This window comes from Diplotaxodon limnothrissa, linkage group LG14 (genome assembly GCF_057381915.1).
Source record: "Diplotaxodon limnothrissa isolate DT_005_m linkage group LG14, D_limnothrissa_male_GT1.1, whole genome shotgun sequence".
In the NCBI taxonomy this organism is placed as follows: Eukaryota; Metazoa; Chordata; class Actinopteri; order Cichliformes; family Cichlidae; genus Diplotaxodon; species Diplotaxodon limnothrissa.
The window spans coordinates 26,105,551-26,127,645 of record NC_140609.1 but is presented as its reverse complement, the minus strand read 5'-3'; the positions used below and the strand labels follow the sequence as shown (position 1 = coordinate 26,127,645).

Below are 22,095 nucleotides of genomic sequence, written 5' to 3'. Positions count from 1 at the left end.
TTTTTTTTTTAATGTCCTTGGTTCTCCCTGGGCAGACATGGAGTTTTTCTTATTTTCGTTTTTCTTGTCATTTGAAGTAGTTTTCTGAGGACGACAGCTCCAATAACACAAGTTATGTCGGCATGTCTCTCAACACATTCGATGTAGATGTTTTGCTTTTTTTTGCAACATGTAGCCACTCATTCTCACTCGCACCCACTCGCCATCTCAAACTTCATTTGGGCTGGTTCCCCTGGAATGCCAAATGAAATCCACATATTTTTCTTTCAGATAAGATGCAGCCATGGATCCCACGAGCCAAGCACAATGGATCAAATTTCTCACACTCGCTCTCTCTCGCCCTTTCTCTCCTAATTTTTTATATGTTGAACAGAGTGCTGCATCGTGAACAAAACTCCAGAATACCCCAGATGCCGTCTAGAACTGGAATCCCTCGGCTGGCACGTTGGCTGAGTTGAAGCCGTAAGTTCCGCCCTGGATGGCCTCCGGGACCAGGTTGGTGTCTTCATCGATCTGAAAGACAGACGAGTAAAAGGAGCATTAACACTGCGCGGACAGTCAGCAGACGAGGCGTTAGGGTCAAGACGATAGCCAGCCGCTGTTCCTGAGCCAGGGACCATCAGCAGCTTTCTAAAGAAAGTGGGTCTACGTAGCTCTACCTATTGAAGTTAACTTTGTGAATTCTGGTATGTGATTCTGGGTTTCTGGAAGTGGGCTGTCTTGCCAACTTGCTCCTCAGGGATATTAAAGTTTATCTACATCCTAAATAGAAGAACTGTCAATACAAACAATCACTTTGGCACTTCTCCTTGGATTAACCACCTTGCTTTGTGGTATGACAGCACCATGGTAACGACCTAAAGCTGACAGTGATTCAGACCGCTGACCCGAATCAAATTAGCAGTTTGGACAGCCACACTGGGCAGGATCCATTTTCAGACTTACACTATGATTTGTGGCTCAAAGTACAGTGGAAAGGGCGAAACTGGAGCCCCATTTGTGACAACTCAGAGCTAACCTGTTCATCTTCATTTGATCAGTGTGAAGACTTTTTTTTAAATCACTTGAAAGCCTAAACAAAAAAAAACAAAAACTGCAGATATCCTAAGTAACTTACATCATCAGATGAGAAGAACTGATCAATAATTTCGTATGCCAATTTGTAGATATCTTCATTTTCATGATTCTGCAGTTGCTCCACCTTTTCCAGACCTGTGAAACAAAAAACAATTACACATTAACACCTGATGTTAACAAGTTAAGACCAACAATTGTGATGGTAAAGGTGACACTGACCTCCGCATTCCTCAATGAGGTTAGCAATAGTTTCTGCCTCATCGTCAGCCATTTTTAGGATATTGCTGAGGCCATCGAGAACAACCTGCACAACCTGAGCGTCCTTCACTGTGAGCAGGTTGCAGAACGGAGGGATCACCTGCTTCTCGATCAGGTGTGCCACCTGAAGACGACACAGAGATGCACTATCAATAACTCACCGCGTTAAAAAAGGAAGAGCATTTTACACATCAATGAAAATGATTAAGCTTAAAGCAGCAAATATTATGAAGTCATTTCAGTTCTATGTTTACAGAACTTCCATACCACTGACTTCCCATTTCTTGTACACTTTTCATGTGTTTGGGAGAGGCTTACCTGATCTTTCCTCCCGCTTATTGTCAGGTTACTGATGGCCCAGGCTGCTTCTTTCTGAGTGCCAAAGTCACCCTAAAACATACATTCAATGTAAGCAACCCATCCATCACCCAGAAGCTCTCTGAAAGTAATTAAACAGGATCAATTTAAGATGGATACAAACCTTATCGAGCAGGTGAATGATCATGGGAACCAGCTTGGCGTCAATGACGGCCTGCACCTGTTGCTGGTTACCTGCTGTGATGTTGGACAGGAACCACACTGCCTCCTACAGGACAAAAGCATAAACACAAGAGTTAGTGATGATTTTCTCTCATGAGAATGATGTGCTGTGTCACAGAGATTCAGTGTATGTTTGATCACAAAGCAAGTGAGAGCTGGATCAGAACCCAGGGGTCGAAACAGAGTTTTGACCCCCGGCTGAGACACAGTGCAGTGGGCGGGGAGAGGGTGACTTTGAGGCTCTAATCATCGACCAGTCACAAAAAGGAGGCCTCTTTTTTTACGTAACTGGTCTCAGATGCACTCCGATATCAGCAGAGACGCTTGGTCTTCAGCACCCTTTCTCCACCAACCCATGTATCACACACGCGCGCACACACACACACACACACACCCCTTATCAAACCCCTAATCTATGCTACTAATTGAAGGTATAAAGTTGTTGGCGTCCTCTTCGGTTCTTCGTCTTTGTGGTTCTGCACCTTTTAAATTCCTGCTCTCAGCTATCTGCCCCATCTATTTCCTTTCACGCAGCACTCACTTGCACAACGTCTCTGTTTTCATCACTTCCAGATGACTGACAAAGTTTGTGTGTTTCTTACAAACAGTCGGAGAACGTTACCTTGTTGATTTTCTCCTTTGGGTGGGTGAGGAGCGCAGGGAAATGGCTGAGGGCGTCACAGTTGAGCACCACCTGGGTCTGTTCGTCTGTGCCGGTCACAATGTTCCCAACAGCCCTCAGGGCAGCGGTCTGCATGTGGAGAGGAAGCGTGTTTGATGATGACACATACAAAGAAGACTTCTTTCGTAATACTCAATATGCTTGTAGCACAAAGAAACTAAGACAAATCTCACTGGAGTTAAACAGTAAGAGCAGTTAAAAAGAAGAATTATCACCACATTTTTGCTTCACTTAGTACAATTATTAATGTTTCCAGTGTTGAGATAACAGAAGTAGTATTTTATGATTTTTACATTTTAGGTACTCTGGCTGGATCGTCCATATTGCTTGGTTGGTCAATATAATCCCACGCAACCCAAGCTGCCATTGGTGGTCTATAAAAAGTAGAGATGGACCGATCCAATATTACGTATCGGTCCGATACTGACGTAAATTACTGGATCGGATATCGGAGGGAAATAAAAAATGTAATCCAATCCATTAAATATCAAAAAAAGCACCTCAAAAAACTTGCGACATGGTGTAACTCAGCTCATAACCGTAGCACGTCGGAGCAGTGTGCTCACGTGATAGAGGGCTGTGTGTATTTGTAGCCTCGCTAGCAATCCGGCATTTCATCTCCAAGGAAGTTATCCCAGAGAGAAGTAAAGCAGGTGTGCAAGTTCATCTCTGAATGTTTGTAAAGCATTCCCGCGTTAAGCTTAACAACCGATATATGGAGCGACTGCCTCTCTCTCCCTCCCTCTCCTGCTGCTACTTCAATCATGAAACTGATCAATGATCAGCTGATCGGCTTTTCTGTCGCGAGTCTGTCTCTCTTGTTTGTTTTTGGCCCACTTTGCACCAGAAAGAGGAAACCAGCGGCTGAACAACAGCAGCATATTTAAGCTTGATAAGCTGTTGTTAGAATTTATTTAATATTACTTTCTACACCAGGATCCTTTTCTACGTAGCTGACGGCTGGTAACTGTGCAGGGGCGGATCTAGCAAAGTTTAGCCAGGGGGGCCGATAGGGCATGAACAGGGAAAAGGGGGCACAAAGACATACTTTTCTTTCTTATTCTCATTTAAAATGTCGAGCTTTTAATAAATAATTATCTGAATCTTACACCCAAAGTTTTAATGTGATGTAAAATGTATAGAAGTCCATTACTGTATATAATAACTATTAAGTCTAATATACCCTAGTAAGCTATAGTACTTTTTCCTTTGGGGAGGTACCATCTGTGCAGTCTGCAGTTCTGTTGAAGAAAGATGTTGAATCTATTAAATTACTCTTGAAAAAGAATTGATTTCTGTGCATTTTTTTTTCCACACTGCATCAAATTAAAGCTTATTACGTCGATTAAGCATCATGAGGTGGAGAGTGGGGGGTGGTTCCCTATTTTTTTTTTTCTTTCTTGCTATTAGTTAGGTTGCTTAATATTTCTGCTAAGTACTCTTTAAAATACCAGAATAGGGAGGATGGTGCAGGTTTAAGTTTATTAGATTGATCAGTGTTGCTGAACTATGAAATATTTTGGGTGCAGTGTATTTTTTACATACAGGTATAACAGAATAGCTTTAGTGTTTGTTTTTTTTACTTGAGTATGAACTTATACAAAAAGCAGCAGGATATAAAAAAAAAACAAAAAAAAAAACAGTTTTATTGATTAAAAAAAACACTATATCGGATTCATATCGGTATCGGCAGATATCCAAATTTATGATATCGGTATCGGACATAAAACAGTGGCATCGTGCCATCTCTAATAACAAGCTATGCGTTTTGAAACCAACCCGAACCTAGATACTGCCAAATACTTTTAAAAGTGCAGGCTGTTTATGCTGTTTCAGAGTAACTGATAACATGTCAAAGATGTTTTGGGTTGTTGACAAGCAACAAAGCACATAGCTTTAATGCAGCATGCTAACCTATGTGGGTTAGTTTCTGCTAACTTCTTATTTAATGCTCAGAACTGACATCTTTTAGTGCGTTTGGTCAGCATCACTGTTTCAATGTCTCAGCGACACACAGACCAAGCAGGACTTAAAGCCTCCTCTCTCATGTAAACGAGAAATCACAACAGCAATAGTCTAACAGTTTGTTCTGGACATGAAGTCCAAAGTCTGTTCTTCTAGGATTACCAGTTAATGCAGGTCTATTTTCAGATGGATGAGTACTGGTTGGATCCCAATCTGTCATCATTTTAGATAACTTGGTAAGAGTGATTTAATGTATCACAAATCTTGTTTTTTAATCTTTGTTCATAAGTTATAACAACACTTAGAGTGGTTGTGTCAGGAAAAGCATCCGATGTAAAACTTGAGTGAATAAGGGAGCACTCGAAAGGAGCTTTAGAGGGAACACAGACAACTGAGTCGGATTTATTTAATGTAAACGTGATGTGAAAGTTTACTTCTCTGTGCAACTGTTTAATAACTTGAAGAGTGGGTAAAATTTCAGTCAACCAAGATATTTTTTGGTTGAATGCAGCGCTAATCTTCACATGATGTTGGTTAATTCTTCTGCATCAATGGGGTTTTTAAAAACAATACCCAATTTAGGTTTAATTAGACATAAAAACGCCCCCATGCCCTTTTCCCATACCTGAACTTTAACCTCCTGGTGACTGAGCAGAGGTACCAGATGTGGGACAATGCCGGAGTCAATAACCATTTGGATCTGCTCGTTCCCAGCATCTGTCAGGTAGGACAGAGCCCACACTGTGTCTACCAAGATCTGGAGGTAGCAAAGAAAGAAAAGATTCAAATGATTACATTTTGCTTTCTGTGTAAACTTGATTCGACAGGGATAATTTAGCTGGAACTGGGAAGCCAGTGTGCATTGTGGTTACGTAGGACAGTTCTGGGTACTTACACTGACGTCAGTGTGGTGGATCAGAACGCAGAGAGCTGGCAATATCTGAGAAAGAAAATAAACTGTTACGAGGTGGATAAAATGAGAGTGAAAACACAAGTAAAGTTCCTGGCATGATTCAAGTTTGATCATAGCTGCAGCGTTGACGTAATTAACCACTATAATTTCTGACAACTCTTCTCTGAATCACCTGATTAAAACACATAACTAAAACAAAGCTGCTGTCCTTTGACTGGCCTCACCTAACCACAGGTTCACTGAATTCTGCACTGTGTGCCTTGCATCTAACACTTGAACAGGACATGAAGTCTCACAGATGCGGACTTAAATCAGTTTATCTGCCACAATCCATTGCTGACATACTGTCCCAACGTCCAACTTGATACTCCCTGATACATTTAGATGGATCAGACAGTTCAAATGTCTATACCTGGGGTGGGGAACTCCAGGGCTGCAAGTTTTAGATGTGTCCTTGATCCAACACAGCTGATTGTAATGGCTAAATTACCCCCTAAACATGTCTTGAGGTTCCCCAGAGGCCTGGTAATGAACTAATCATTTGGTTCAGGTGTGTTGACCCAGCGTGATATCTAAAACCTGCAGGACACCGGCCCTTGAGGCCTGGAGTTCCCCCAACCTGGTCTATATAAATGCTGGCTTCCCTTACACCTTAATATTTTCAACCCATTTTTCAGGACTTGTAACTGCACATACTGCAAACTGTATATAAAGGATGGACATAACCACTGTGACATCACCTGTATGTTATTGAAGTCTCGAGCTGCCTGCTATTTATCGCCCCCTTTTTGTCTCCAGTTTATGACCCATAACTTACTAAATGGTCATCATGTTTTTCTTCAACAAGACTTCAAACTATTGAAGGTGTTTTTAAACCCACAAGCAAAGCATTAACTGTGGTAACATCAAGGACATAGGTGAGGTTGCTTTTCTACATAAAGGTACAGCCAGCAAATAGAAACACAAATAAGTTAAGACGTCCATAAATGAAGCGGTCGATGGTTCAAGTTTATTTTGCACCGTCTCAATGTTAAAATTCAAAGACCCTCAAATGTTTTTTGCTCTTGGTATAAATGAGGGAATAAAAACGCAAAACCAAATGATGACAGTGCATTCCTACACCCCTAAGCACATGCACTCTCTCCACATACCTCCTGGATTGTCTCCATGGGTGGTGGAGGATCCTTGTGACGGCAAAGGTTGACCATGACCCAAGTGACATTGCGGAGGAAGGTTATGGGGATGGAGGGACTGATGAAGGAGAGCAAGGGCTTCACCACACCCAAGCTGATCACATAATCTCTGCACTGAGGGCCATCACCTGGAAAGAACACACAGATTTTAGGACCGAATGAGGATTAATTTCTAACGCAGTCCCGTTCATTCTGTTCATTGCAGCTCACCTATGATGTTTCCCAGAGCCCAGACGGCCTGTTCACACACATTCTGGTGAGGAGAGTGAAGCAGCCTCAAGAAGAGCGGCACAGCGTCTAAACAAAGGAAAACAGATTATAAAAAAATAAACAAATCACTGACTAAACAAAGAAATTTGTAAGATCTTAACTAAGAAAGCACTTTTAAACCTGATTAAGATGACTAAATGTTGCTGTTAAGACTGCATAATGCATCAATGATTGGGACTGTATGTACTGTAATGATAAGCACTGCCGTTTAATGTGATCAACCACAAACAGGTCATGACACCAAGAAACAAAGAACGTGGTTAAGAAGGCGGCTTTGATAAGGCCCGGGTCACACAGGCCATGAAACCAGTCAGGGGCTACACATTTTTCCTAGCGACTAATGGTTGTTAGGGCACCTCCAACCGATCTCAGGCCTAAGGAAAACAGCACAATTCCACTTTTACAAGTAGAATTAAACCAATATCACAAAGTAAATCTTTACAAATGCGGAATTACCCATTACAATCTGTGTTTTCCAAATTACTGAGGTCGCTAGTACTTATACTAGTATTTTATATTACAGAAATTTGCACAAGTCTTCACCTCGTCAAAAGTCTTTAACTGCAATAAAAATCTTGATTTCTCAAAAGTTAATTTTACCACCTTATTATCTCCCAGGCTAAATTTAGATTAAGAAAGACACATTACAGAGTAAAGCAAGATAAAGCTAAGAAAGAGAAGTGAAACTTACTAGACTGGACCACAGCTTGAGTCTGCTCTGAGGTCCCAGAGGCTATGTTGGTTAGAGCCCAGGCGGCCTCAAACTGGAGAGAGGGGCTGTGGAAAGGTGCAGAAGAGGCAATTATAGGAGTGAGCATAATTGTGTCAGTGTGTTTAACAGTAAGAGTACTAATGAACAGAAAGAATACTAATGAGCCGATTATGTTCCACCATTCCTGGAAAGTGAAAACTAAAATGTATTTGCACATCTGTGACGTTGTTTGGATGTAGGGTGCGCTAAAACACAAACTCAACGCTACATGCAGGCAAACAAGAGCTACAGCTGGCTTACTTGTCATCTCTGTCCAGGCAATGCACCAGGATAGGAAGGATCCCAGACTTAATCAGGTCATCTATGGGAGGATTACGGTCACTGGACAACAATTTTCTACAAAAACAAAGAAAAAACAAAAGACAATTACTCTCTCTCTCACACAACCACACACACAAAAAAACCCCACACACAAACACCAAGCTGAAGCGACTGAGCACAGAGAGAAACAGCTCAAGAATTTCAAGTATCTTGAGAATGCAAGTCAATCACAATATCAGTGACTCCAAGGAGACGTCACCCCGATTATCACCTAAAATAATCAACGTTATTTTGAAAGCTAACACGTGTACTCTTATCATGCATCTGGGTTGTTGTTGTTTTAAAGACAAAAGGGGGGGGAGGTGCCGTTTTAATTTCTTTAATATTTTAAGAACACTGTTAATGCAAGCTGAATTAAACGCTTCACAGCTCTGACGTCTGTAACAGCACGTGGTGCTGTAGATTTGTAGCGAAACCGAAAAGCGGTATTGTGAAACAGAATGTGGCACCGTAACAATTTTATCTCGATATCTTATCTTGTTTTCATATTAGTTGAAAGTCAAAAACAAAACTGAAAACAAAATCGATGCATTTCCCGGCACGTCTAACATCGAGCAAACAAAAAATAAAAAGATTCCCAGCACGTGAATTTGTTTCAGCTACCTTATGCTGCATGACTGGGCTGCAGAGCCATTTACAATGTCCATTAATTAGACAGAGCTGGCTTATTCTTGAATCGCATCTGTCAAGCAAAGCTGGAAGAAAAAAAAAACAAACAAAAACAAACTAAAAATGGCAAATGGCCTGTATTTGTATAGCGCTTTTCTAGTCCCTAAGGACCCCAAAGCGCTTTACACAACCAGTCTAGGGCTGCCACAAACGATTATTTTGATAGTCGACTAGTCACCGATTATTTTTGCGATTAGTCGACTAATCAGATCATCATCCATTAGACGTAAAACTACAGCTTATTGCACCAGCAGCATCTGCTCTTATATAACTATCATTAGCTTACAGCTTTAAGTGTTTAAGGTGCTAACTAAAAATAAAGACAAGATGATAGTTTATTAAATTTTAATGAAATTTGCAGATTGTTTCGGTGAAGTTTAATAAACTCCTTGCTATCTAAAATATAACAGGACACTGGAGTATATTCTGGAGCATCTCACACTTCTGATAATCAGCTGTCTGCTTGACGTTTATTCAGCTGTGTAAAAACTATAACTTTAATCTCAGACAAACTGATTTACTCAGGAACAAATAAAATACTAAAAAAAAAAAAGCCAAACAATAACATTTTAAGTTATCTAAGTGACTCATATATATTTAACCTGAGTAGCGAAAGACGGCGGTGGGTTTGAAAACGATTTGCGGGGAGTCCGGTGTTCTCACGGCGCTAGTGAGCCTAGCCCCCGGCTCGCTAACGGGCTAGTGGGTAACAGATGTCTCCGAAAACGTCGGAGCGCTTTTGAAAATATGTGGTGTCCTGATAAACTGAGCAGATATTTGAGGTTTACACAGCTACATTCTCGCCTGAAAATATGTTAAACGTTTATTTTGTGACCCAGAAAGAATAATAAGAGTAACATTAAAACTAACTAGCTGCCGCCATTGTTGGAAACTGCGCTGGGCCGCGCTATGAATTCTGGGACACAGCTGCTTCTTCTTCTTCTTCTTCTTCGGGGTTTAACGGTAGCTGACATCCTTGTACATGCAATGCTGCCATCTTCTGTTTCAGTCCGTTATTACACTCTTAAATCCTGCCACTTATTCCTGCGTCTTTTGTGATCGTACAAAGTTTCAAACGACACGTCGACTATTAAATCAGTCGTCAACGATTTTGATAGTCGACGTAATCGTGACTAGTCGACAAATCGTGGCAGCCCTAAACCAGTCATCCACCCATTCACACACTGGTGATGGCAAGCTACATTGTAGCCACAGCCACTCTGGGGCGCACTGACAGAGGCGAGGCTGCCGAAAACTGGCGCCACCGGGCCCTCTGACCAACGGGTGAAGTGTCTTGCCCAAGGACACAACGACCGAGACTGTCCAAGCCGGGGCTCGAACCGGCAACCTTCCGATTACAAGGCAAACTCACAACTCTTGAGCCACGATCACCAAAAAACAACAAACACTTCGCCCCAGAAAACAAAACACTGAAGTTGTATTTTGCAAAGAACCAGCAATTTCAACCAGAAAGACCGCCAAGACAGAGCTCTGTCAGTCGGTGAAGTTCACTTATTGTGAAAACTCCACAAACAGTAGTAGGGGACAGCATTTTTCCCCCTAGATGTTGATGTGCAGTGGTTTCTATTTGCAACATGATGTAAAAGAAAGAATAGTTATCAGGGTCCGTCCTGAGGCAGGCCAAGTGTGTGTGTGTGTTTTTACCTGGCGGCCTGAACAGCGCTCAGCTGGACGCCCTGGTTATCACTGGTAGCATTCTAAAAAAAGAAAATACAAATGAATCACGCACAATACAACAATCAACATATTTATTTTATAGCAACAATGTGTGTTTTCCAAAATATTTTTAGTTAGAGGGAGTATATTATAAGACATTAAGCAGACTTTAAAGGACATTTGTTATTTGTAATTAATCATTCAAATAACAGGAAAGGAAATATAGCACTTACTTGTACTATTGCTTCAAGAGAGGTGTTTTGCTGAAGAAGAAGATTTCAGAAAGATTAGGACTCTGTTTAAACACGTAAACCCAAAAGTACAAAAACATACAGGTTGTGTAACAGAAAAAGAAAACATTTTAAACCCAATGTGTAAAAAAACAAACAGCACTATTAAAGGCATGTAGTGAGTTATCAGAAGGACAGCGAGCAGACATCTGTTAGCTTCTTGTTTTTATATGTGAAAACTGTTAGACAGGAAAGAGTCTAAAGCACCAGCTGACACAGCGAGAGGAGGCTGGGGGATTGAGAAATGACGTCAGGAGTCTCGCTTGAACCAGTCTGGTGTTACGGTGTAACAGTCAGCAAGCTGGACGTGCAGGCCGTCATTCACCATGACAAAATGCCAATTGGCACCCTCACCCTACATGAAGTTCAGAGTCAAACATAGGCCCTGAGTGGCTGAACTTATTGGAAGATACCTCTGATTAATTTATGCAGCACGAGTGGAAACCAGAAAAAAAAATCCTAGCATCTCTGAGTGAAGCAGATTTATGATGTTGTATTTACATTCGATGTCTGGGCAGATGATTAAAGAGGCAACTCCAACCTAGAGATATTAAAAATACTTGAGACAAGAATAATGAAAGGAACAGCTGAGGGAAAGAGGATTCAGTCGTAAGGTCCAAACTACTTATTCTGCAGAAGCTAACAAAAAGCATCCTTAAGGAAACAATTAAATAAACCTTAAAACCACTATCACTGGTGTGATGAGTAGTTAAAGCAGACTTTCACAAAGGCCAGTGTAATGTTTTGCAGTGAGTCAGAGCAGCATGTCACTGTTGATCTACTGCTAAGCAGCTCACTCCGAGTTAGCTTTCTCAACACTATGAGGTCGTCAGAGTGATTGAAATTTTGAACTGCTGAGTGGCCATTTTAACCCAGCAATGCCACCAAATCCAGAGACATGATGGATCCATTTTGTGTGACACCGTTAGCACAAAATATTGAAGCGTGAGCCAACACTGCCTATACAACAAGATGGTTACTGAGACAATTGCAGATAGTTTCAAGCTTCTCAGGGTGTAAGGCGGAGTCCCCAATCTCAGTCCACATGGGCTGGTGTCCCTGCAGGTTTTAGATGTGTCCTCGATCCATCACAGCTGACTTAAATGGATAAATTACCTTCTCAACATGTCTTGAAGTTCTCCAGAGGCCTGGCAATGAACTAATCATGTGATTCAGGTGTGTTGACCCAGGGTGAGATCTTAAACCTGCAGGGACACCGGCCCTCGTGGACTGGGGTTGGGGACCCCTGATGTAAGGTTTAAAACTGATGATCCAACTTCTTGCACATCCAGAAAAGCACCTTGTGACATATGTTAAGAAAAATATGTTGTTGAAAATAAAGTACACCTTGAAATGCCCGATGTCTTCTGTGTTTAATCAGATTTCAGGGCTGTCCAATGAGAGAAAAGACCCAAGGCCCACTGATGAGAGCAGCAAAAATTTAAGCGAGAGCAATATTCTTGTTATCAGCTGACCCTTTACATTTAAGGAAGGTGGCTTTGTTGGTCACCTTTGTCTCAGAGCTCCTTTGTTGTGTGGAAGTAACATTATTAAAACACAGCCATAGAGACTGAAGTGGGCTGATGACATTTCTTTAAATCAACCATGAAATGTCCAGATAGGCCCTCTCTGCCTCCTTGTCATCACTCCAGAAAGTGATGAGTATTTTGAACTTAAAAACATTATAGCTAAATACAAACAGCTAGTGTATCACCCAACAAAAACACTGTACCACTTGAAATGGGTCAGTGGAGTTTTTTTTCTCCTCCTCTTACCTCATGTAGTGTATTTTCGTTGTTTTTTTCCTATCAGCCTACCTTCTGACATGTCTGCCCAATGTGATGTTTGTGTAAAGTTGGTCAGAAGGTTCCTTTGTGAGTGCGCATGCGCCATTAGCGTGCTGCCTGCTGTAACCCCTAATTTCCCTCGGGATAAATAAAGTATTCTGATTCTGATTACAGAGTAAAAGGATGTAGGTCATTTAATAGGCTCCAATACCATGATATTTTACTTCACTGATTAACTTGACTGTGCATGCATTTACACATTGTTTAAATTGACCCCAACCCCTAACCTGAAGATTAAAAAGCATATAATGTCAGGTCTGAGACACTTGGGGAAAAATGATTTGGGGCAGCTGAAACAGTACTACATATATTTTTATGTTGCCTTTTCTTACGTAGAATACATTTTAGGAAACAGAATAGGTGTTCACTGCACAGTTAACATAATAAAAATAAAATAAAAATGTGGCATTACTGTTTAGTAAAAAGCAAACTAAATATCTGAAAATAAGGTATGTTGAACACATTCTACCGAGTGAGTATCTTCCTTCGGGAAGAACCCATCAACAAGCAGACAGCTAGACAAACTGCATGTTTTTTCACACTAATGCCACACCGAGCTGACGTAAAGCACGGAGAGCCAATGAGGCAGCATCACATGAACAAGATGTCAGCAGGTTCTAAACCTCTGGAGTGTTTCATCACTGTGATGACCTGCATGTGCAAAAACCCCTTGAACAAACAGTCATGACAACCTTCCTCCCAGACTGTCATTCCCACTGCTTGGACAACACCCCACCTTTTAAAAAACAAACAAACAAACAAACAAACAAAAAAAACGCACAAAAACTAAAAAAGATGTTTACCTGACTTCCCAATGACAGGAGACTTGAGTGGGAAACTAAAAAAAAAACAAAACAAAAAACAAACAAACATACCGATCTGAAATCTCCATCAACATCAGAGTCCTCACAGATGTCCTCATGGGGAACATTTCTCCTCTTCAGAAGATGCTCATCTCTTTTGTTCTGTAGAAATAATACTTCATATAAGCTCAAACAGAATTTCATCATAAATAAATTAGAAATTTAGCATACATGCTATGTCACACAGATTTGCAGATAAAAGAGCAGACCATAACATAATGTACCTTAAAGTTAGTGTTTGAAATTGGTGGAAAATATATTTAAAAATACAAATGTGATTACCTTTCTGAGTTCCACCACTACTTCAGTCCTCTGTCTTCTCATAGTCTGTGAGGAAAGATGGCACGGGAAGATTATACAGGAGAGCTTTAATAAGCCTATACTGTCTTCTATCAATTCAAATCATACAAACTACAAATGAGTGACTGACCTAATATTACTTAGCTTTAAGACCCTAACAACACAGATAATTCTTCTATTCTTTGACAAAGACAATATTTTATTAATGATCTTCCCTTTAAGGAACAAACACGATGAGGTACACTTAACCAACATTTTATCATCATATGAAAACACTGCAGTTCTGCAAAAGGTAATTAATATTTGTGATGCTGTGTTGTACTGCTTTATGATCAAATCTGCACTACTGTATTAATATTCATGGACTGCATAATTTGTAAGAAATGCACGGTAGTCTTACTCACTGTTTATGGAGAAAAGCTAAAAGAGGAACGTTTTGTTGAATAGTACATTGGTTATAATGTTTATTTTCGGTCCTCTGATGGCCAAGACTTGGGAGAGCAGTTTAAATATTTCTTCATAGTAAAGTAATGACTAAGAGCTGGACGGGTTTTATTTAAAATAAAATCTTCATAAAGAGACATTTTAAAGTAGGATTGTTGAATCTAACGACAGTAGCCGTCCTACGCGGAAGAGAAAATAAGTTGTGGTTGCTGCTCGCGAAATCGTGTGTTCTTCAATAACAAACCTGCACCGTGCTTTTGTAACTGAAGTTTTCAGCAGGTTGTGAAGCGAGAAGCTCGTGTCCGGAGGCCTACCGCGCCACAGACTTGTCAAACAGGATGTATGAGTATATCCTGATTATACATCTTAACTAAGCCCGCCTGAAAACAATATCAGCCGGGTAACATTACTGACACTCTGACCCGACTCCAACTCCCCTGGTAACTTATCGATCCGACGTTAGCTAACGTGTAGCTTTGATCTGCAGCTCATGTAATCATGTTATCTTAGCTATGCGCGCTGTTTTCACGGAACGTGTAACGTTAGCATTAACGAAATACAAGAATGCAAACAAACAGAAAATCAACTCCAAGCTTTGATTAAAACACTCAGGCGACCGGCCAGTAAAGAAGCTAACTGGTTTCCGCCATTGTTTTTGATTATAAAGACGGGGGATGGGTGGAACTGCAGCCAGCAGTACCACCATCAAACCCCAATCACCAAGCTAGCATAGGCTAGCTAACTGCAGTATCAAAATAACGATAAAATGCCGCCATGTTGTCTTAGCAATAAATTATATAGTTCTAAAGAACAGCTCGAAAGCCATGTGTGTGAACTTTTCGACGAGACGGTGACTAACACGCCGAGCTAAATCTATCTGTGGGGTGATAGTCTTCAGTTGAACTAGCATGTACCCCGTGGGCCTGGCTAGCAGCGGGCTAGCAGATGAACTCAGGCTAGCGTTTCTGACGCGTTTTATAGCCAAAGCGGCCCATGGGTTAACGAAATCAGTGAGACCCGACAGGGAGTCGTCCGGCCCCGGCCAAATATTTAAAATAAGCTTTATGTAAAGACCCTGGCCGGGGCTCTGGGTACAAAGTTCCCATCGGTAGAAATTAGAAACGACGTCACAGGGAAGCGGAGCAGCGAAGCTGGAGGCAAACAGAGCGGCGGACGCTGTGGAAAAGAGAGATCCTCGACACCAATCGGCACAACTTTTACCTCCAAATCACGGCCTTTATTCTTGAAATTCTTCAGCCGCTGGTTGTCCAGTTTCTCGTTGTCAGCCATGTTATCGCTTCTGGTTACGTTAAATACAGATGAACTCGTGGATTTAGCTGTGAGCTACCCCTTTTCTGGTTCCCTTTTCTCAGCCTTTCGTTAGCGGACTATTTTTCGCAGCTCAGTCCGCGGTGCATACTGGGAATGCCGGTGGTGGAGGGCAGCCTCGATCTGGTGTAGCGGAAGGGTGGGGAATTCCCCGACACGCTCATTGGTGGAGGGCTCACTACAAGTTACTTAATCATTATATCTAATTTATATTTATATATATGCACCGTCAGAGGTACGAACTGCACACAGTGTTAGCGCCAACTGATAAAAAAATAGTAAGTGAGTAAGTATAATTTTATTTATATAGCACATTTCTAGATAAAAAAAAAAAAAATCACAAAGTGCTTCACAAGGTATAAAACAAAAACAGACAAAGGTTAACAAAATGCAATTCTAAAAAGACGTGTTTTTAGTTGTTAAAATAAATGAATAAAAACAAATTTTATTGTCGCAAACGAAATTAAATAAATTGAAATAAACATATAAAAAGGCCCTAAGACGATTATGTTAAAATATGTCACTGACAAATACCCTATTTAAAAATAAACACTAAATAATAATGTATATTGAATAGTAAAACTTAGGTCCGATAAAGAGTCCAAATCCAGCCACTGGAGGGCTTTAAAAATTGTGAAGGAGGGCAAACATTTTTCACTTTTAACGTAATTTTCATAACTTTTACAGCTTTTTCTACTATTGAAGACCTCCTCGAGGCCAATTATACTATGCCAAAGTAACTGAGTAATAGATCAGCTTTTTTTACTATATGTATTAAAGAAATGTTGATGAATGAATGGATGGATACACATTTACAAAGACGTAATTTTTAAATTACAAAATACTCTGGAAACGAGATATCAGAACTTTTCTCATAATTTTACACATTAATTTGTTACAATTTAAGCCCAAAGTGTCGTGCTGACAGATTTTTCTGTTACTACAGCAGCACTTCTTTGTTATGTAGAAAACCTGAGACGTGTTACTGAAATTGTAGTTGCTTTTCTTATAATTAAGGTCTCAGGGGATTAAATATGTAGTTAATCTTACATTAAACTTAAAGTTAAAGGGGAGTTTCTCCTGTCTGTACTGTGAAAAAGTATTTGGCACACTTACATGTTTCAGATCGTCCATTTTCTTCTGCTTAACTGGTATAGGGTCATGAATTCAGGGTTATGAGAGGCAGGGTACACACTGGACAGAGAAACACTCACATTAACACCTACAGTCAGTTTAAAATCACCAACCCTACATGCATGGCTTTGGACTGTGGGTGGAAGCCACAGGCAGGATTCAAACCCACGACCTTCTTGCTGTAAAGTAATACCCATGTTTCAGATCATCAAACAATTTTAATATTAGTTAAACATAACCTGAGTAAATACAAAATGCAGTTTTAAAATGATGATTTCTTTTATTGAGGAATGCCACCTTTGGCACCAAGAACTGCACTCAAGTGTTTGTGATAACTGGCAGTGAGTGTTTCACATCACTGTGGAGGAATTTTGGCCCCCACTTCTTTGCAGAATTGTTTTAATTCAACCACATTTGACCACTTTGACTATAAATGGCGTGTTTAGGGTCATGCACAAGCACCTCAAACTGAATAAAGTCTGGACTTTATCATTCAAAGCCCAAACCACAAAATAATTGCCAGAAAATTGAGATTGTTTTTGAAAATGAAACGTTTATTGAAACTTCTGACAACTAAAAAAAGTCTAAATTTTAATATTAATTTGTATAAATGTCTTTTAATTTGTAATTTTTTAAATGTTGTTTTTTGTTTATTTTGTTTGTTTGTTTGTTTGTTTTCTTGCTTAAAAATGTGTTGTGCAATTTATTTGACCTTTTCAGGGGGGAAATGTCATACTGATGTTGAAGAATCCTCAAAAACTCCCAAAAAACATGAATCAAATATTATAGAAGAGGCTTTAGAGGGTTAAATACTGTCACTTGGTCTGGATAAGTGTGGTCAAATCAGGCCCACAGGCCGACTGGAGCCATGATAAAGATCAGGAATAACTCCAGAAGTTAAGACAAGCACTGAAAAGCCAGCTCAACGGTAGGAATAAGATCCAAGCTATCAGTCCTTCAACACCCAGCTCTGACCCAGGACAGAGATGTCACTGATGTCAAGACATAAAAACTCACAGAGATCTCCACCCAAAGTCCAGCACCCTGAGGCTCTATGAGCAACCGAGAAAGGGAGGGCGAGGATTAGTCCATGAGGTAACACGGAGCATCTGTTTGCCTTTGACGTGTAAACTAGGAGGAGGAAGCTTTGGAGAATTTCATTTCAATCATTTCAATGCGTGGAAGATGTCGTCCCATCCAGAACAGTCAAATCCTTCCCAAATCAAAAACCCTGGATTAACGGAGATGTTCGCGCGGCACTGGCGGCACGGAACACCGCCTTTGCCTCCGCGAACACATCGGACTACAAACACGCACATTACCAACTCCGGAAGACGATCAAAGCAGCCAAACGTGAGTACAGGGACAGGGTGGAACAACAGTTTGACAACCCTCGGAGTATGTGGCAGGGACTAAACACGATCACAGACTTTAGAGGGAAAACCAGCACACCGCAGACCACGGCCTCTCTGTGTGAGGATCTAAACGTATTCTACGCTAGATTCGACACAGCGAACACCATGAGACCGGACAGTGTGCGCACCGCGGATGACGTCAGTGCGCACACTGTGTCTGAGGAGGATGTGCGGAAGTGCTTCAGGAAGGTGAACGCACGCAAAGCTACTGGTCCGGACGGGATTCCCGGCCGCGTCCTCAGGTCATGCGCGGCTCAGCTGGCTGGAGTGTTCACGCACATCTTCAACCTTTCCCTCTCTCTGTCTGTAGTCCCAGCCTGCTTCAAAATGGCCACCATCGTCCCTGTACCCAAATCCTCCACCATCTCCTCATTGAACGACTGGCGACCTGTAGCCCTGACCCCCATCGTAAGCAAATGCTTCGAGAAGCTGGTCAGGGACTTCATCTGCTCTGCACTACCCGACTCACTGGACCCTCTACAGTTTGCATACCGCCACAACAGGTCCACTGATGATGCCATAGCCCTGACACTACACACTGCCCTGTCACACCTGGAGAAGAGAGACACGTATGTGAGGATGCTGTTTGTAGATTACAGCTCAGCATTCAATACCATCGTTCCCTCGAAGCTGGACAGGAAACTGCAGGATCTAGGACTGAGCAGCTCCCTCTGCAGCTGGATCCTTAGCTTCCTGTCTGACAGACGCCAGGTGGTCAGACTGGGCAGCATCACCTCATCCCCCATCACACTGAACACTGGTGCTCCACAGGGGTGTGTACTGAGCCCTCTCCTGTACTCACTCTACACCTACGACTGCACAGCCACTAACAGCTCCAACATCATTGTGAAGTTTGCGGACGACACTACAGTGGTGGGTCTTATCACCAACGGTGATGAGACGGCTTACAGGGAGGAGGTCAGCGCCCTGACCCACTGGTGTCAAGACAACCATCTCACCCTCAACGTCGCAAAGACAAAGGAGTTGATAGTGGACTTCCGGAGGTGCAGAGAAGTACACACCCCCATCACCATCAACGGCGCTGCTGTGGAGAGAGTGAGCAGCTTCCGGTTCCTTGGCGTACACCTGGCTGAGGATCTTACGTGGTCAGTACACACAAACAAAACAGTGAAGAAGGCGCAGCAGCGCCTCTTCTTTCTCAGGAGACTGAAAAGATTCGGCATGAGCCCCCGCATCCTCAGGACCTTCTATCACTGTGCCATTGAGAGCATCCTCACTGGATGCATCACCACCTGGTACGGCAACAGCACCGCCTACAACTGCAAAGCTCTCCAGCGAGTAGTGCGGTGCTCTGAACGGATAATTGGAGGTGAGCTTCCCTCCCTCCAAGACATCTACAGGAAGCGGTGCCTGAGGAAAGCGGGGAGGATCATCAAGGACTCCAGTCACCCCAGCCATAAACTGTTCAGACTGCTTCCATCAGGAAGGAGGTTCTGCAGCATCCGGTCCCGTACCAGCAGACTGAGAGACAGCTTCTTCCATCAGGCCATCAGACTGCTGAACACGTCATAGACACCTCACCTTCACTACTGGAACTTTAACATTATGCACTCCACACTGTATATAAATGCCACTTGTTTTGCACATATTCAACTCTGTATATTTTATATATTTTATTATTATTATTATTATTATTATTATTTTATTTTATTTTTTTACTATTTAATTTGTAAAAATGTGTATACACACACACACACACACACACACACACACACACACACACACGTAGGAAAATATTTAGTATACACATCCAGAAATGCATACACTATTATATATTGTACATATATTTATTAGTTTCAGGTTGGCCATTCTTGTATTTTGCTCGTTTGTGTTGTTGTGTTTGCACATCTCTGTTGCTTGTGGGGCTCGCACACAAGAATTTCACTCGCATGTGCTGTGCCAGTGTGCCTGCACATGTGATGTGACAATAAAAAGTGATTTGATTTGATTTGATTTATTTTTACATTCCCTGAATGCAACAAGTTTGAACAAATTACAATTAACAAAAAAACTTGTTGTGAACACATCCTGAAAGGCAAAACCAAGGAGGCTATTCCTGCTGTCATTGGCTACCCTAACATGCTCATTTTGCAGTACTGCAGTACCACTTTTCCACAAACCTGCCTGATTCAAATACTTTTATTTAATTAGAAAAAAATACAGGACAAATGAAAATACACAATTCAAACCTGAGATATACAGTAGATATGATTTGTATTCACATTTGTGTCCCTGAAGATAATCTACCACTAACTCTGAATATTGTAATATTGTGACAATAACAATAACACAAATAACAGATTAAAAGATAAACAAGTTAAGTGCACAGCTGAGGCGAGAAAACTTGCACAACCACCAACCGCTATCAGCTTTTTTACGTATTATCAGGCTAAATATTTGCCTATGACAGCTTGAGACTGTTTTCCCATAATCTGCTAATCCAAGATTTTTCACAGAATACTAGTGGTCTGCAGTCACAGTCTGAGGACACTCTGCCCTCAGTGTGATACACATTCTTATCTCTGACTATTGCACTCTGTCTGTGACTCAGGCCGTTCAGTGATGTGTTGCAGAGGCAGGCAGGGGGAAATCCTGCACGGCGCATGAATAAAACTAAAGAAAGTCTTCATCCATCAGCTGCCGCAGAGCAAGGATTGTTTCATAGCCGTGACACTGAAGCCTTTAGACCTCATCTTCACCTTAATGTCCTCTTGAGTCCGTTTCAGTGGGGTCTTCATGAGATACACTATCCTCCTGAAACCTTCCTCGAGTCCCATCCCAGTTGTGGCCGAGCACGGCTGGATGTACCAGGCCCTGCCTTCGCACACTTTTCTCAAATGAAGTTTCAGGCAAAGCTCCTCTGGGCTCAGAGCTCCGGGTAGGTCCTGTTTGTTGGCGAGGACCAAGAGAGGAACCTCCCTGAGACTCTCGTACCTCAGAATCTGGTAAGCAGAGAACACAGTGAGGGCCGGCACTACAAACTTTTTAGAAAAGCCTGAGTTTTGTGCTTGCTTCCAGGTTTACTATAACTATATGGTTTACAACACATTAAAATTAAAAATAGAAGAATATCTTGGCATTTATTATGCATTTATCAACAATTAGAAGGTTTTTTGTGAAGACTTTAAACTGATAATCCTAATGACCTCTTAATACCTTTAACATATGAACACATTAAAAACCACCCTCCTACAACTACATTATAATGCGTGATAGATAATTTATTAAAGATATAAACAGGAACACAAAATAAAGCACCTGTAAGATTAATTTGCATGTTTTATTGTTTTGTCCACAAAAACAATGCCTTCAAATGACCTCATCAGAAGTTTAAATACAGTGCCTTGAAGTTTCTTGAGTTGCTAGATTCGAAACTAGTTGCAGTGCCACAAACCCCTGCTCATAAATACCCTACATGCTTTCAACATTTCCCCTTTCGAAGGCAGTTTTGGAAACAGATTTGTAGCATCAAAGCCTGCACAGTGAAGGTGCATGCTCAACAATAAAATATTCGTTGGTTTATTTACCCGATGGAGTTCCTTGCGGGCCTCGTCCAACCGTTTCAGGTCCCTGCTATCCACCACAAACACCACTCCAGCTGTGTCGGTATAGTGATGCCTCCAGTGGGGCCTCATCTTTTTCTGGCCCCCGACGTCCCACACAATCAGTGCCGGGCTGCTCCTGTCCGTCTCCAGTGTCTCCACATTGAAACCCACAGTGGGCACTGTCACCACACTCTCGTTGTACTTCAGCTTGTAAAGCAGCGTGGTCTTTCCTGATCCATCCAGGCCCAGCATCAGGACTTGTGCTTGTTTCTGATACTTGGATCCGTGAATACCCATGTCCTAAGAATGCAGTCCGTGTCTGTGGAGCTTTCTCTCTTTGTGCAACTGTGTAAACTACGCTGAGTGCACTCAGTGTGTCTGCTGTCTTATGAAGAACGAGTAATCCCTCCCCTCTGTTGTGTCCAGATTCCTTCTGGCCTTGCGTAGCTTTCAGTAAAGCTATTTATATGTGAACTGACGGTGCAGCTGAGTGGGGCAGCATGCAGTTCTCTGGTTACCAAAGCACAGTCAGTGGAGTCACATCACACCTGCCCTGGATCATCATACACA

General features: G+C 41.7%; 2 protein-coding genes across 2 annotated transcripts; both read right to left on the bottom strand.

The window, feature by feature from the left end:
* Positions 1 to 351: 351 nt before the first annotated feature.
* On the bottom strand, positions 352 to 15,511 carry kpna4 (karyopherin alpha 4 (importin alpha 3)). The gene is made up of 17 exons (XM_085371571.1): positions 15,303 to 15,511; positions 13,620 to 13,664; positions 13,350 to 13,439; positions 10,571 to 10,600; positions 10,326 to 10,378; positions 7,911 to 8,006; positions 7,590 to 7,675; positions 6,839 to 6,925; positions 6,587 to 6,756; positions 5,418 to 5,462; positions 5,148 to 5,279; positions 2,498 to 2,626; positions 1,817 to 1,921; positions 1,654 to 1,725; positions 1,297 to 1,459; positions 1,118 to 1,212; positions 352 to 513 (listed from the first exon to the last, which is right to left on the bottom strand). Exons 1-17 carry the CDS (start codon positions 15,369 to 15,371, stop codon positions 418 to 420), a joined length of 1,563 nt encoding a protein of 520 aa, XP_085227697.1. The 5' UTR covers positions 15,372 to 15,511; the 3' UTR covers positions 352 to 417.
* A 4,278-nt stretch (positions 15,512 to 19,789) lies between these two features.
* Positions 19,790 to 21,950, bottom strand: LOC146618947 (ADP-ribosylation factor 6-like). The gene is made up of 2 exons (XM_085371336.1): positions 21,508 to 21,950; positions 19,790 to 20,922 (listed from the first exon to the last, which is right to left on the bottom strand). The coding sequence occupies exons 1-2, from the start codon at positions 21,820 to 21,822 to the stop codon at positions 20,614 to 20,616; spliced, it is 624 nt and encodes a 207-aa protein (XP_085227462.1). The 5' UTR covers positions 21,823 to 21,950; the 3' UTR covers positions 19,790 to 20,613.
* Positions 21,951 to 22,095: the final 145 nt, after the last annotated feature.

Bases quoted from the DNA above. Each gene is read 5' to 3' on its own strand.
- LOC146618947 (XM_085371336.1), bottom strand. From the start codon at position 21,822: ATGGGTATTCACGGATCCAAGTATCAGAAACAAGCACAAGTCCTGATG. The intron at 20,923-21,507 runs GTAAATAAACCA...TCTGCTTACCAG, and splicing joins CCCGCAAGGAACTCCATCGG to ATTCTGAGGTACGAGAGTCT.
- kpna4 (XM_085371571.1), bottom strand. From the start codon at position 15,371: ATGGCTGACAACGAGAAACTGGACAACCAGCGGCTGAAGAATTTCAAG. The intron at 10,601-13,349 runs GTATGTTTGTTT...CTTCTTCTTCAG, and splicing joins TTGATGGAGATTTCAGATCG to CAAAACACCTCTCTTGAAGC. The intron at 1,726-1,816 runs GTTTGTATCCAT...TGTATGTTTTAG, and splicing joins TCATTCACCTGCTCGATAAG to GGTGACTTTGGCACTCAGAA.